General features: G+C 34.9%; 1 protein-coding gene across 5 annotated transcripts in view; it reads right to left on the reverse strand.

The window, feature by feature from the left end:
- LOC132691794 (disintegrin and metalloproteinase domain-containing protein 18) overlaps positions 1-15,892 on the reverse strand; it is a 143,677-nt gene that overhangs the window by 46,386 nt on the left and 81,399 nt on the right. For 4 of the 5 annotated variants that reach the window (XM_060653498.3, XM_060653500.3, XM_060653497.3 and 1 more), the window contains one exon: positions 13,544-13,733. The exons of the other annotated variant lie outside the window; for it this stretch is intronic. In XM_060653498.3, the coding sequence (XP_060509481.2) occupies positions 13,544-13,733 (190 nt within the window). The remainder of the gene's footprint in view (positions 1-13,543; positions 13,734-15,892) is intronic. 5 annotated transcript variants of the gene reach the window in all.

Consider the following 15,892-nt stretch of genomic DNA (forward strand, 5'->3'; position numbering starts at 1 on the left):
AGAAACAAGCAGACAAACAACAACAACAACAACAACAGCAACAACAAAAAAATAAAACCAGGAACTAGTTCTTTGAAAAAATCAATAAAATTGATGAGCATCTAGCCAGAATTATCAAGAAAAAAAGAGAAAGAACTCAAGTAAATAAAATCACAAATGAGAGAGGACAAATAACAACCAGCACCAAAGAAATACAATTGCAAGGCACTACTTGCAACTACTAGCACTACCAACAAAGTGGTCAACCTAGAAGAAATGGATATGTTCCTAGATATAAATCCACTGTGAAAAGTGAAGCAGAAGAAAAAGAACATTTGAATGGATCAATAACCAGCAAAGAAATTAAGTCAGTCATAAGAAAAATCCCAACAAACAAAAGTCCAGATCAGATGGCTTTACAGGCCAACATGACCCTTACATCAAAACCAGATAAAGGCATTACTAAAAATGAGAACTACAGGATAATATCCTTGATGAAAACAGATCCAAAAATTCTCAACAAAATACCTGCGAATCAAATTAAACAATTAATTTAAAAAAATCATTCATCACGAGTAAGAGAAAGTGAGTTCATTGTGATACAATTTAAAAGCAGATTACACCATCCACCCTTTGTGTTCTAATGTTACATATACTTTACACATGCAAACTACATTTATCCCCAAAGTTTCCAAATTCTCATCCATTATAACACTATCAAAGCTTATTTCTTCACCTGAATTAGCTCCAGCTGTGGATTAGATTCCTGCCTATATTTCACTGAGTACAGCTCTTCCATCTGTAGTCTGTGAAACTAGAACTATCTGTCCCCAACACCACCAATATACAAGAGTATGGCAGGCATAGGATAATTTGTATAGATATTTCTACTCAAAAAGGGCAAGGAGATGGCACATAAAAAGGAATCACTAGTCCATAGCAGTTTCTTGAATAGGTTTCAAGGTGTGTGCATCATCATATTTGGCTCTTGATTCTGCCCTCTGAGATCTTGTTTTGTTGTCTTAGTATTCCTTTCTTTTTCATAAAAAGTAGCACGTGTTTACAGCTGAGCAACTGTCTCAACCTGTTTCCAACCAGTAGAATTTGAGAAGTCCAACATCCTCTTTACTATTTACTATTCTTTGTCCCTATCATTCTTGCTGGCAGTGTGTCTGCTGATATTTCACAAAAACTGTGCAGACCACTTGTGAATCTCATTGGAGTTCATTCCATTACACAAAAGCCACACTCACAACTCTCTTCAAAATAAGCTTTTCTTTACCTTGGGCTTCTGTTGATATGGCTGAAAGACAAAACTCTAAAGCTTTTGGAGGCCAATTTTTTTTTACAGAATCTGAGGGGAACACCTTTAATTTCTAAACATCCTTTGATGTTTTTGAACTCTTATGTTTGTATAGTCTCAGTTTTGGCTCCATTTTCTTGGAAATCATTTAATTTTGCATTTTTTTTACTGTGTGAAGAGGTTGGGAACTTTCAGAATAATTGAGTCATGGCTGCACTTTGTTTAACAATTATCTCAATTTACTACTTTCTTCTCGTATTTTATTACAAGCATCAAGAAGAAGCCAGTCTAGATCACCAAGTTCATTAGGTACATGTTCTGCTTTTCACATACTGTAAAAGAAAATGTGCTAGGTTTTCTGCCCCTAACAAAATGGGTCCTTCCTTTTCCAGTTTTGAATAATGTATTCCCATTACCTCTTGAGCCCTCAACATTAATTTTCTCAAAGTTGAGAGTTTCTAGATGTCTATTTCAGGCAATTTGAGCTTCATCTATCATGGCTTTCAAAATTCTTCTGGCCCCCACATACTACCTGTTTATACAGCCACAACTACATTCTTAGTTATTTGAGACAACTGCACCATATTTCTAGGTGCCAAAGTCTCTATTATTTATATATTGCTGTATAACATATTATCCACAGAATTAATAGCATTAAACAACACACATATATCATATCAGAGTTTCTGTAGTTCAGGAATCCGGGTATATCTTAGCTAGGTTCCCTCTTCAGTCTCTTACAAAGCCATAATCAAGGTATTATCTGGGGCTGTTGTCTCATCTGAAAGTCTGACTTGGAAGGATTCTCTTCATAGCTTGCTCATATGGTTTTTGGAAGAATTCAATTTCCTGAGAGCTGTTAAATTGAGGGTCTTACTGCTTCACTGGCTCATGATTGCTTTTCCATGTGTGCTTCTTCATCATAGTAGCTTGTTTTAGCAAAGCAAGCAATCTGAGAAGGCGAGAGAGAGAGAGTGCATGCAAAACAGAAGTCATTCTTTTTTAACCTAATCTTCTGAGTGACATCCTATAACTTTTGCCATAGAAGCAAGCCACTATATCCAGCCCAAATACAAAGGAAGATTACAAAAAGGAATGAATACCAGAAAGTGGGATCATTGGAAACATTTTGGAAGCTGTCTATCACAATAAGCACTTTCCCCAAGGGAATAAGAATTGGCTAGGACTTCTGTAAGATGGTGGCATATGAATATCCTGAAACCACATCCTTTCATGGACACACCAACTCTACAGTGACATATGGATCATACCTCTGAAAAAGATTTGAAAACTAGATGAACTGCTTCTCCATAACAAATGATACAAAGACCATATCAAAATGGGTAGGAAGGCAGAGATGTGATCTCACCAAAAACTGCCCTGTCATGGCATCACATAATAGGATTTCATCAGTCTGGTGTTTCTCCTGGAGGAGCAAGGAGTTGGTGCCTCTACATTAATCATCCCAACCTTTGGGATCTGCACTGGCAACATGAGCCCCCAAAATGTATGGCTTAGAAAACCAAAGGGGCTGATGTCCAAGGGACACAAAGTTCTATACAAACCCAAGATTTACTTTTTAAAGAATTTACATATGGTCTCACTCAACCAAAATCCAACAAAAACAAGCAAGCAAACAAACAAGCAACCTCCTAGTAGTTTGAAAAGCATTGTGAGTATATTCGAAAGAGATTCATATGTTAATTTAAAAGTCTCTGGTGAAGGAGCAAGGGACAACTGAAACTTTCCCTGAGTCAGAGGCACTGGTAGGTACCATTTTTGTACTCTGCACCTACCCTGTTAGCCCAGGGGGGAAATTCAGATACACCCCTTCCCTCCAACTTACTAAGACAGAAAAGGCAGCATTCAAGTTCTATCCTACTGCTTACTGAAGTCTGGTTGTGTAGTTGCAGTAATTCCCCTCTAGTTGGCTGGGGCAGGTGAACAGGAACAGTTGTGGCCTTCTCATGTTCACTAGATAAAGCCAGCGAGCATGGACAAATGTGACACTCCTCTGCTTTATGGCTGGGGCTGGTGATAGCAAGGAGCTATGGAATTCTCCCACTCCCAGACTAAAGCCATCATACACACACAGAGAAGGACCCTCGGCTGCATTCTGACCCATAGAAATGTGCAGTTAAGACACATTCTCAGTACATTTCTTAAGCCAGCAAACATGCTCCAATTCCTATACTCTCCAGTTGTATATATAAATCCAATAAGCATGGATAATCCACACAGGGAATCCCCTGTGATCCACCTGGCTCTGGTGGCCAAGGAGGCTGTCATTCCTAAGTTCCATGGGAATGTGACAATTGGAAATACAGTTCTTGTCTGGTCACTGCACCCAGGTTACTACACAAACAGACTGAAATGCAATACCAGTCTTCCTGTGGAAATGACTTATTTACAAGTATGGAGCTTCAAGCTGAGGGACAGTCTTCAAATTTCCTCCACATGTAGAGGGCTGAACCACTCACAGGAAATGTAAGCAGGATACACCGTCCTTGTGCACACCCTGGACCTCACTATAGGTCAAAGATACCTCCCAGAAAAGAGTATATGCACTTATCTGCAACCTCAACTTTTGCAGATGTCCCCCAAAGGACACTTCCAGATCTCCTGGACTGGACACCAGCAGGGGTTATAATTGCAATCCCAGAGGACGGAATATATGTTCATATTTTACACATTTACCTAGGGGTCTGGTTTCCAATCAGCCTGAAACTACGTACTCAATGAGATTCCTCTCACTGAATACTGGGAGGTCTTGGCACACCCTCAAAAATAAGAACAAATCAAGAATAAATCAGGTGGTTAGATAATCACAAAGGTTTGAAAGATAATCAAGAGCTAGGGTAAGGTTGAACAAGAAAGTTTATCACCTACACAAAGCCACTCCTTAAAGACTGATAGAAGTAACTATTTTATATTTAACACACAGAAACAAATACAGAGAGTTAAGCAAAATTAGTAAATATAGAATTATGACCTAAAAGAAAGAACAGGAAAAAAATAAAAGACTCCTTAATGATATAAAGATAAGTAACCTACCAGATAAGGGATTCAAATTAATGGTCATCAAATGCTCACTAAACTTGGGAGAAGAATGGATGAGCATAGTGAGAATGTCAATAAAAAGAAAATATAAGAAGTACACCACCAACAACAAAAAATCATAAAGTGACGCATACAATAACTAAAAATTTCACAAGAGATTTTAATAGCAGACTTGGTGAAGCAGAAGAATGGATTAGCAACCTGGGAGACAAAGCAATGGAACTCATCCAGACAGAACAGCAAAAAGAAAAAAAAAAGAACTTTAAAAAATGAAAAAAACAAACAAACAAACTAAAGAGACCTTTGGAACAACATAAAACAGAATAACAGTAGCATTATTGGTGGCCAGAAAGAGAACAGAGAGACAAAGAGACAGAAACAATGGAAATTTTTCCTAACCAGGGAAGGAAGCAGAAATCTAGGTGTAGAAAGCTCATAGAGTTCCAAATAAGATGAACCCAAAGCACTCCACACCAAGGCACATAATTAAAATGACACAGCAATTGCACTACCAGGTATTTACCCAAAGAATATAAAAATACTAATTCAAAGGGATACATGCACCCCAGTGTTTATAGTAGCATTATTTACAATAGCCAAACTATGGAAACAGACCATGTGTCCATCAACAGATGAATAAAGATGTGGTAAGTATATACAACTGAATATTATGCAGACATCAAGAAGAATAAAATTTTGTCATTTGCTACAATGTGGATATAGCTAGAGAGTATTATGCTAAAATAAGTCAGAGAAAGATAAATACTATACGATTTCATTCATATGTGGAATTTTAAGAAACAAAACAGATGATCATAGGGGGAAAAAGAGAGAGAGAGGCAAAACAAGAAAAAGACGTTTAACTACAGAGAACAGACTGGAGAGGTAGGTGGGAAGATGGGTTAGGTGATGAGGATTAAGGAGGGCACTTGTGATGAGCGCTGGGTGTTGTACCTAAGTGTTGAATCACTAAACCAAACACCTGAAACTAATATTACACTGTATGTTAACCGGAATTTAAATAAAAACTTAAAAAAAAAAAAAAAAACCAAACAACAAAACTAAAATAAAATGCCAAAAGGTAAAGAGGAGAATCTTTTTAAAAAAATTTTTAAAAGTTTTATTCATTTTTGAGAGACAGAGAGAACGGAGTATGAGCGGGGGAGGGACAGAGAGAGGGGGTGTCACAGAATCCAAAGAAGGCTGAGCCCGTGTGGCACAGAGCCTGACACGGGGCTCAAACTCATTGACTGCAAGATCATGACCTGAACCAAAGTCGGACACTCAACTGACTGAGTCACCCAGGCGCCCCGGTAAAGAGGAGAATCTTAAAAGCAGCAAGAGAAAAACAAATTGTTATGTACATAGAAAACATCATTCATTAGCTGTCAGCAGATTTCTCAGCAGATGTATTTTTCAGGCCATAAGGAAGTGGCATGACATTCAAAGTGCTGAAAGGAAAAAACTTCCATCCAAAAGTATTGTAACCATCAAGATTATCATTCAGAATTGAAGAAATGATAAAGAGTTTTAAAGACAAGCAAAAGCTAAAGGAGTTTGTCATTACTAAACCATCCTTGCAGGAAATGCTAAGGAGAATTATTTAAACTGAAATAGGAAAACATACAGAAGTAAAAAGCTCACTGCAAAAAAAAAAATATAATAAGGGTAGTCAATAAAGCTACTATGAATTTGAATAGATAAAAGTAGTAAAATTAACTAAAGCTGCAATACTTAGTTAAGGGATACATATAATAAGAAGACGTAAAATGTGACATCAAAAACATAAAATATATACAAAATACAGCATTTGTGCTTGACAAAAATGCTCAACAAGTAGGAATAGATGGAACATACCTCAACATCAAAAAGGCCAAATATAAAAGACCCGCAGCTAATATCATTCTCAGTGGAGAAAAACTTAGAGCCTTTGCCTTAAGGTCAGTCACAGACAAGGATGCCCAGTTTCATCATTGCTATTTAAAATAGTACTGGAAGTCTTAGCCTCAGCAATCAGACAACAAGAAGAAATAAAGAAATAAAAGGCATCCAAATTATCAAGGAAGAAGTCAAAATTTCAGTATTCACAGATGATATAACACCCTATGTAGAAACTCTTCCCAAAAAAATTGCTTAAACTAATATATGAATTCCAGGATATAAAATGAATGTACAGAATTTGATTGCATTTCTATACACCAATAATGAAGCAGCAGAAAAAGAAATCAAGGAATTGATCACACTTACAATTACACCAAAACAATTAGATACCTAGGGAAAAAAATGTAACCAAAGAGGTGAAAGGTTTGTACTCTAAAAACTATAGAACAGTTATAAAATAAATTGAGGAGAATACAAAGAAATAGAAAAGCATTCCATGCCCGTGGATTGGAAGAACAAACATTGTTAAACGTTTCTTCTACTCAAAGCAATCTACACATTTAATGCAATCCCTATCAAAATATCACCAGCATTTTTGCATAACTAGAAGAAACAATTCTAAAATTTGTATGGAACCACAAAAGACTCTGAGTAGCCAAAGAAAAACAAAACTGAAGGCATCACAATTCCAGATTTCAACCTATATTACAAAGCTGTAGTCATCAAGACAGTATTATACTGGCACAAAAGCAGACATATAGATCAATGTAATGGCATAGAAAACTCATAAATCGACCCACAGCTATACAGTCAACTGGTCTTTGACAAAGCAGGAAATAATATCCAATGGAAAAAAAAAAGTCTCTTCAACAAATGGTGTTAGGAAAACTGGATGGTAACATGCAGAAGAATGAAACTGGACCATTTTCTTACAACATACACAAAAATAAATTCAAAAGGGATAAAAGACCTAAATGTGAGACAAGAAACCATCAAAACCTTAGAGAACACAGGTAGCAACCTCCTTGACCTCAGCCAGAGCAATTTCTTACTAGATACACCATAGGAGGCAAGGGAAATGAAAGTGAAAGTGAACTACTGACTTCATCAAGATAAAAAGCTTCTCCATAGCAAAGGAAACAATCAACGAAGCTAAAATGCAGCTTACAGAAGGGAGAAGATATTTTCAAAGAACATGTCTGATCAAAGGTTAGTATCCAAAACCTATAAAGAACTTATCAAATTCAACACCCAAAAAACAAATACCCCAGTTAAGAAATGAAGATATGAATAGACACTTCTCCAAAGAAGATATCCGAATGGCTAACAGACACAAGAAAAGATGCTCAACATCACACATCATTAGGGAAATAGTAATGAAAGCCACAACGAGATATCACCTCACACCTGTCAGAATGGCTAAAATTGGCAACACAAGAAACCACAGGTGTTGGTGAGGATACAGAAAAAGGGGAACCCTCTTGCACTCTTGGGAATGCAACCTGGTGTAGTCATCCTGAAGAACAGCATGGGGATTCCTCAAAAAGTTAAAAATAGAACTATCCTACCATCCAGCAATTGCACTGTAGGTATTTGCCCAAAAGGTAAAAATTACAGATTGAAAAGGGTACATTCACCTCAACGCATATAGCACCATTATCAAAAATAGCCAAGCTATGGAGAGATCCCAAATGTCCATCAACTGATGAATGGATAACAAAGTGGTATATATATAATGGAATATTACCCAGCCATCAAAAAGAATGAAATCTTGCCATTTGTAATGACATGGATGGAGCTAGAGTATATTATGCTAAATGAAATAAGTCAGAGAAAGACAAATACCAATAATTTCACTCATATGTGGAAATAAAGTAACAAAACATATGAACATATGGGGGGGGGTAGAAAGAGGGAAACAAACTATGAGAGACTCTTAAAGTTATAGAATAAACTGAGGGTTGATGGAGGGAGGTGGGTTGGGGATGGGCTGGATGGGTAATGGGTATTAAGGAGGGCACTTGTTATGATGAACACTGAGTGTTGTATGTAATTGATAAATCACTGAATTCTACTCCCGAAACCATTATTGCACTCACTGTATGTCAACTCACTAGAATTTAATTAAAAATTTGAAAGAGAAAAACATAAAATATGGGGAGCAAAATTTAGAGTTTTGGAATGTATTCAGATTTAAGCTGCTATACATAGGAAGATAGATGTAAAACTCATGGTTACCACAAGACAAAAATTTATAGTAAATACACAAAGAAAATGAGAAAGAAATGTAAACATAACACTTAAGAAATTCATCAAAACACAGAGGCAAGAAAAGAGGAAGAAAAGACACAAGCTACAATAACAGCCAGAAAACAATGAACAAAATGGAAATAAGCACATATGTATCAATATTTACTTTATTTGTAAATGGACTAAATATTTAATCAAAACAGAGAGTGGCTGAATGGATAAAATAAAAAAACACATCTATATATTGTCTATGTGGCACTAACTTTAGAAGCAAGGACACGTGCATACTGAAATGAAGGAATAGAAAAAGACAGCTCATGCAAATGGAAACAAGAAGAAAGTTGGTATAGCTACATTCATATCAGACAAATAGACTTTTGTTATTTTTTAATTTTAATTCCAGTGTTGTTAACATACAGTGTTATATTAGTTTCATTTGTACAACATAGTGATTCAACAGTACCATATATTACTCAGTGCTCATCAATGTAAGTATAGTCTTAACAGACAAATAGACTTTTAAACAAAGGCTACTAAAAGACAAAAAGAGACACTATATAATGATAAAAGTGTCAATCAAGCAAGAAGACATATAAACATATATGCACCCAATATGCACCAAAAAAAACATGAAGCAAGTGTTAATAGAACTAAAAGGAGAAATTGACAGAAACACAATAAGAGTATGACATTTTAACATCCCACTAAAATCAATGAATAGATCATCAAGACAAAGAATAAAAAAGGAAACTTTAGCATTAAACATTATATAGACCAGATGGACTTAATAGATACATAGAGAATATTCCATCCAAAAGGAGAATAAACATTTTTCTCAAGTGCATATGCAATATTCTTTAGGATAGATCACATGTTATGCCATGAAATAAGACTCAATAAAGTCAAGAAGATTGAAATCATATTAAGCATCTGTTCTGACCATAATGGTATGAAACCAGAAATCAGTCACAAGAAGAAAACTGGAAAAAAAACACAAATACATGGAGATTAAACAACATGATACTTTAAAATTTTAAAAATCCCAATAAACAAATAATTACAGAAATACTGCTTACCAAAATGTATGGGATGGTGCAAAAACAGTTATAAGAGGGAAGTTTATAGCAATACAGGCTACCATAAGAAACAAGAGAAATCTCAAACAATTTAGCTTTACACATAAAGGAACTAGAAAAAGAAGAACAAATGAAGGCTGAAGTTAGTAGAAGGAAGGAAATAATAGAGATCAGAGCTGAAATAAATGAGCTAGAGACTAAAATGGCAATAGAAAATATTAATCAAACTAAGAGCTAGTTCTTTGGAAAGATAAACAAAATTGGCTAATATTTAGTTAGACTCACCAAGAAAAAAAGAGCGTTCTTGTGTAGATGAAATCAGATATGAAAGAGAAGTTACAACTCCTATCACAGAAATACAAAGTATCATAAAAGACTACTAGGACCAATTTTACACCAATATATTGGACAGCCTAGAGAAAATGTATAAATTCTTAGACACTTATAATCTGTCAACAGTGAATCATAAATAAATAGAAAATCTGAGTATCAATTACAAGTAAGAAATTTGTTCAGTTAAAAAAAAAATACCATCAGCAAACAGAAGTTCAGGACCAAACATCTTCACTGGTAAATTCTATCAAACATTCAAAGAAGATTTAATACCTATCCTTTTCAAACTCTTCCAAAATTGTATAGGAAACACTTCCAAATTCAGTTGATAAGGCCAAAATTATCCTGATCCTAAAACCCGACAAACACAAGAAAAGAAATTTGTGGGTCAATAGCCCTGATGAACATAGATGCAAAAATCCTCAATAAAATGTTGGCAAACTGAATTCAACAAAACATTAAAAGGATTATATAACATGATCAAAGTGGGATTTATTGCAGTGATGTAGGGATGGTTCACCATCAGCAAATCAGTTAGCATGATATACCAAATTAACAAAAGAAAAATAATATAATCATCTTAATAGATGCAGAAAAAGAATTGGATAAAATTCATCATTCATTTATGATAAATAAAACTCCCAACAGAGTATCTATAGATGGTACATACTTCAACTTAATAAATTTCATATATTACAAACCTACAGCTAATACACTCAATGATGAAAAGCTGAAAGTTTTACCTCTAAGATCAAGAACAAGACAAGAATGCACACTCTCCCCACTTTCAGTCAACACAGTTTTGGAAGTCCTAGCCACGGCAATTAGATAACAAAAAACAAAAGACATTCAAAGTGGAAAAGAAGAAGTAAAACTATTTGTAGATGACATGATATTATATATAGAAAATCCTAAAGACTCCACTACAAAACTGTTAGAACTAATAAAGGAATTCAGTAAGGTTACTGGATAAAAAAAACAACATAAAAAACCTGTTGCATTTCTACATGCAACTATCGGAAAGAGAAATTTAAAAATCCCATTGACAATTGCATCAGAAAGAATAAAATACCTAGGGATAAATTTAACCAAGGAGGTGAAAGTCATATACATTAAAAACTACAGTTTCATTGATAAATGAAATTGAAGACACAAATAAATGGAAAGGTATTCAGGGCTCATGCAGTAGAATAATTAATATTGTTAAAATATCAATACTGCCCAAAGCAATCTGTAGATTAAATTCAATCCCTATCAAAACTCCAAAGGCATTCATCACCAAAATGGAAACAAAAACAACTCTAAAATTTGTATGGAACCACAAATGACACTGAACAGACAAAGCAATTCTAAAAAAGAAGGACAAGGCTGGAGATACCACGTTTTCTATTTTCAAACTAGACTAAAGAGCTACCACAACTAAAACAGTGTGGTACTGGAATCAAAATAGGCATATAAACCAATGGAACAGCATAGGGAGCTCAGAAATACAACTGGGTATATGTTGTCAATTAATTTACAAAGGAGACAAAAATATGAAATAGGAAAGTACAGTGTCTTCAAGAAGATATTGGGAAAACTGGACAGCTACATGAAAAAGAATAAAACTGGACTGCCATCTTAACATGTATAAGGATTAAATCAAAATATACTAAAGACTTGAATGTAATATTTGAAACCATAAAATTTCTAGAAGGAAACATAGGTAGTAAGCTCCTTGACACAGTCTTAAAGATTTTATTTGGAATCTGACATCAAAGGAAAGAGAAAGAAAAGTAAAAATGAACATGGGACTACATAAAACTAAAAAGGTTTTGCACAGTGAAAACAAAAATGCAACCTATTGTAAAAACATATTTTCAAATCATATATACAATAAAGGGCTCATACCCAAAATATATAAAGAATTCATGCAACTCAATAACATAAAAACAATCCAATTAAAGAATGAACAAAGGATTGAAGACATTTTTCCAAAAAAGATATACAGATAGCCAAAGGGGACATGAAAAGAGGCTCAACATCACTACTCATCAGAGAAATACAAATCAAGACTACAATGAGGCATCACCTTACAATTGTCAGAATGGCTAGAATAAAAAAGACAAGAAATAACGAGTGCTGGTGAAGCTGTGGGGAAAAGGGATATCTTGTGCACTGTTGGGAATATAAATTGGTGTATCCCTTATGAAAAATAGTATGGAGTTTCCTCAAAATATTAAAAAATAGAACAACCATATGATCCATCAATTCCACTACTGGATATCTATCTGAAGAAAATAAAAAACTTTAATTCAAAAAGATATGTGCAGCCTTCTGTTCACTGCAGCATTATTAACAATACCCAAGATATGGAAGCAACCAAAATGTCCTACCATAAATGAGTGGATAAAGAAGATGTGGTATATATATATATATATATATATATATATATATATACACAATGAAATACTAGTTAACCACAAAAAAGAAGGAAATCTTGATATTTGTGATAACATGGATGAAAGTTAAGGGTATCATGCAAGTGAAATAATTCAGAGATAGAAAGACAAATACCATATGATTTCATCTGTATATGGAATCTAAAAACAACAACAACAACAACAACAACTAAAAACAAAACAAAACAAAACAAAAAACCCGAAACAATCAAAATAAAACTCAGACAGTCACAGAACAGATTGGTCATTGTCAGAGGAGAAGGGATTGAGTAGAGCAAAAGAGATGAAGGAGATTAAAAAGTACAAGCATAGAGGTATGAAATAAGTCTTAGGGATATAATACACAGCATGAGATATATAGTAAAAAATGTATTAACACTGTAGGTGACAGATGATAACTAGACTTATTGTGGTGATTATTTCACAATGTGTACAATGTCTAATTATTATGTTGTACACCTGAAACTAATAAAAAAATTTATGTCAAATATACCTCAATAAAAATAAATGAACATAAAGCATAAAATAAAAAAAAAAGAATTGGCTAATTGATTCACCTTTTCAAGGTTTAATTTTATTTTTAATTAAGCAAGTAAGTTTGTTATTTACATGTAGCACACTGATGCATAATTGCTGCTTTAAATCTTAGTTGCCTTATATTTTCTGGAATGTGTGCACTTGTATTTCCAAACTGACTAATAGCCTCTGAGCCATTTTTGTTCTCCCTTTATTTTATGACTATATGAGTACAAATGCTCATATGTATGTATATATGCGTATGGACAGAAACTTGTACACCACTATAACTATGCTTCCCTGGTATAGACTTAATTTGGTTCTTTCAAACTTCTCATATTTATACTTTGACCATACATGTAAAAAGATGGCTTAGCAGGAAACATTGAAAACTCAGAATTTTATGACTAAAAGTTGCTAGAATTCAGAGATATAGTAAAAAAAATCACCTGTCAGTTTAGTGGAATGTTGTGCTTACATACATATTTTTTCATATAAGGATCAATGACAAGTTGTAACTTCCAAAAAGCAAAGTTATTGGATAACCAAGGTCTAGTTTAATTATCTTTTCAATATTGTATGGGAAGTAAGTTGCAGCACCAGGTTCAAATCCATTCAATATACTGTGATAGTAATCATGGAATATAGTATTTGATAATTATGTAATTTAGCACAGCTAAATAGAAATGAACATATTTTGTTACCATTTGTGCCCCACAAACAGTGCCATCAGCAATATAGGAATAATCTCTTTCATCTGATTTCACTGATGACCCAGTGGCCATAGATATACATACATGCCCTTGAATGTATGAATAAACTGCAGACTGAACATCATTTTTATAAGTATTCCTATGTGGCCAAACACAAGCTAATTTTCCACAGAGAACATCCCTGAAATGAAAAGCAGAAAATTCCTTATCATTTTGTCTTTTAATGATACCATGTTCCAAATAAATATTGTATTACATGATTGACAACATAAATATTATTTAATTGATAGCATAAAAATTTGCCAGAAAAAAATGACAAGATAACATTATCCTTCGGTGCCCACCAACTGAATGCAATCTTAATGATTAGCACTGGAACCAAATTGAATACTGTATGCTGAACACAAATTTGCAGTCATGACTTCATTTCCTATTTCAGAACTCAACTTTTTGTCTAGTCTCCAGTTGACCTAGAGCACTTATCATATTTTACCATATTCTTTAGGAAAATTCATCACCTGCCTCCACTTTGATATAGCTTAGCCAGTCTGGTCATTGGTTACCCAACATTTCCTGAAAGCAGCTGATTGCATTTATTAACTCTATGTATGTATCTTTTGAACCCCTTCTGTTTATTTCCATCATCCCTGGTATGAACCTTAGTCAATACATCTCTATGGTATACAGACTCTTCATGCTAATCCTTCCAGTAGTTCTGGACTTCTCTCTTGAGAATTAAGGAACTTTGAGATCCCCTTTGTGCCACAAGCATTCCAAACATTATCCCATGAACAGTTTATTTAGCCAGACGTACTCATGACCCAGTATGGAATACACTGCAGGTGTACGACCTGTCAAGATGCCAAATACTACATTGTATGTGCTTGCTGTTATCGGAAAAACTGCAAAAATAAAAGAGGCTTGAGCCATGAGACCAGTGATTTGCCTCCTGGAGAGTAACCTATCCCTGAATAGAATACTGGCTTCTCTAAGACTTACAATATCCCTAGACTATGCCCTAAAAAGTAATCTATGTCACTTCTTACTCTTGGAATCACTCAAATCTATCATTTCTCATTTTCAATGGAAACAACTATTCTTAACTTTGATATAATCTTGCCAAGCATGCCATTAATACTTCTTCAAAAGTGTTCCTTAGAAAATTTTATTCATTTTTCCTGAAAGACCATGTTGGGTTCTTTAATATAACAGGGATTAGTTTCATGGTACGAGGTGAAGATTCAAGTAAAGTTGAGAGCCAAAATCTAAATCTCTTTTCAAGCTTTTCTCCTTTCCAGCCTAATGTGTCTATCTTAGATGTAGATACTTCTTTTGATTGTGGTTCCACTCTCTTTCCATGGAATATATCTTAAACCAGCTTTGCACATAGTAGGTCTCTTTCTAGTTTGGCCATTGAGTACAGACACTTCCTCCACAATCTATTCTCTCAAAATTTGCATTTATGGCTGAATTCTTGGAACTAACAGGCTCTTCTTTTCTGGAAAGGAATCGCAGTTGTCTTAGCACAGATGAATTGTGCTAATGAATTCCAGTCTCATCTAGTGATTTTATTTCAGGAAAATATATGTATTATAATTTCAGATGAAATATGGATACGTCATGCTTGCTAGAGTTTCACAGTTTCTTCCATCTTTTTTGTTCATATTTTCACAAATAATCTTACTTAGATGAAGTGCAGCCAACATGCCTTCTTGTCAACAGGGAAAGAGATTTAAGCATGTCTGTTTACCACCACTTCCTATTTTTGTCGGCATCCTCCGTGGTGTAACTCAGCCTGATCACTCCTGCTCTGTAATGGTATTTAACATTGTGTGACTCATAATATCTTGTCTTTTAGAGATTATACGGGGTCTCCTTCTGAGATCTCCCCTCATCAGTATTCACTTTGTGATCCCAGACATAGTCTTTTAATTCTGCATCTTCTACATGTCATACTTTGAAGAGAGACAGGGCCTAAAGTTGCGTGGTCGAGAGACTTACAAAGCACGGGGCTAAGACTCTCCAGGAGGCGAATCACTGGTCTCCTGGCTCAAGCCTCTTTTATTTTTGCAATTTGTCTGATAACAGCAAGCACATACAAGATAGTATTTGTCATCTTGACAGGTCGTGCACCTGCAGTGTATTCCATACTGGGTCATGAGTACGTCTGCACCAGATAAAACATTCTTATCCCTGGCCTGGTGCCCGTTTTATGTCCTTCTGGAGAGAACATGCAGTCCCAGTGGCTTTCCACCTGGGAATGGAACTGCTTTCACTTCCTTGCTGCTCCGTCCCTTTCCTTCCGAACATTCTTACGGTGCCTCCGGCTTCTTGTTCCCC

Source organism: Panthera onca, chromosome B1, assembly GCF_046562875.1.
Source record: "Panthera onca isolate mPanOnc1 chromosome B1, mPanOnc1 haplotype 2, whole genome shotgun sequence".
NCBI classification, from domain to species: Eukaryota; Metazoa; Chordata; class Mammalia; order Carnivora; family Felidae; genus Panthera; species Panthera onca.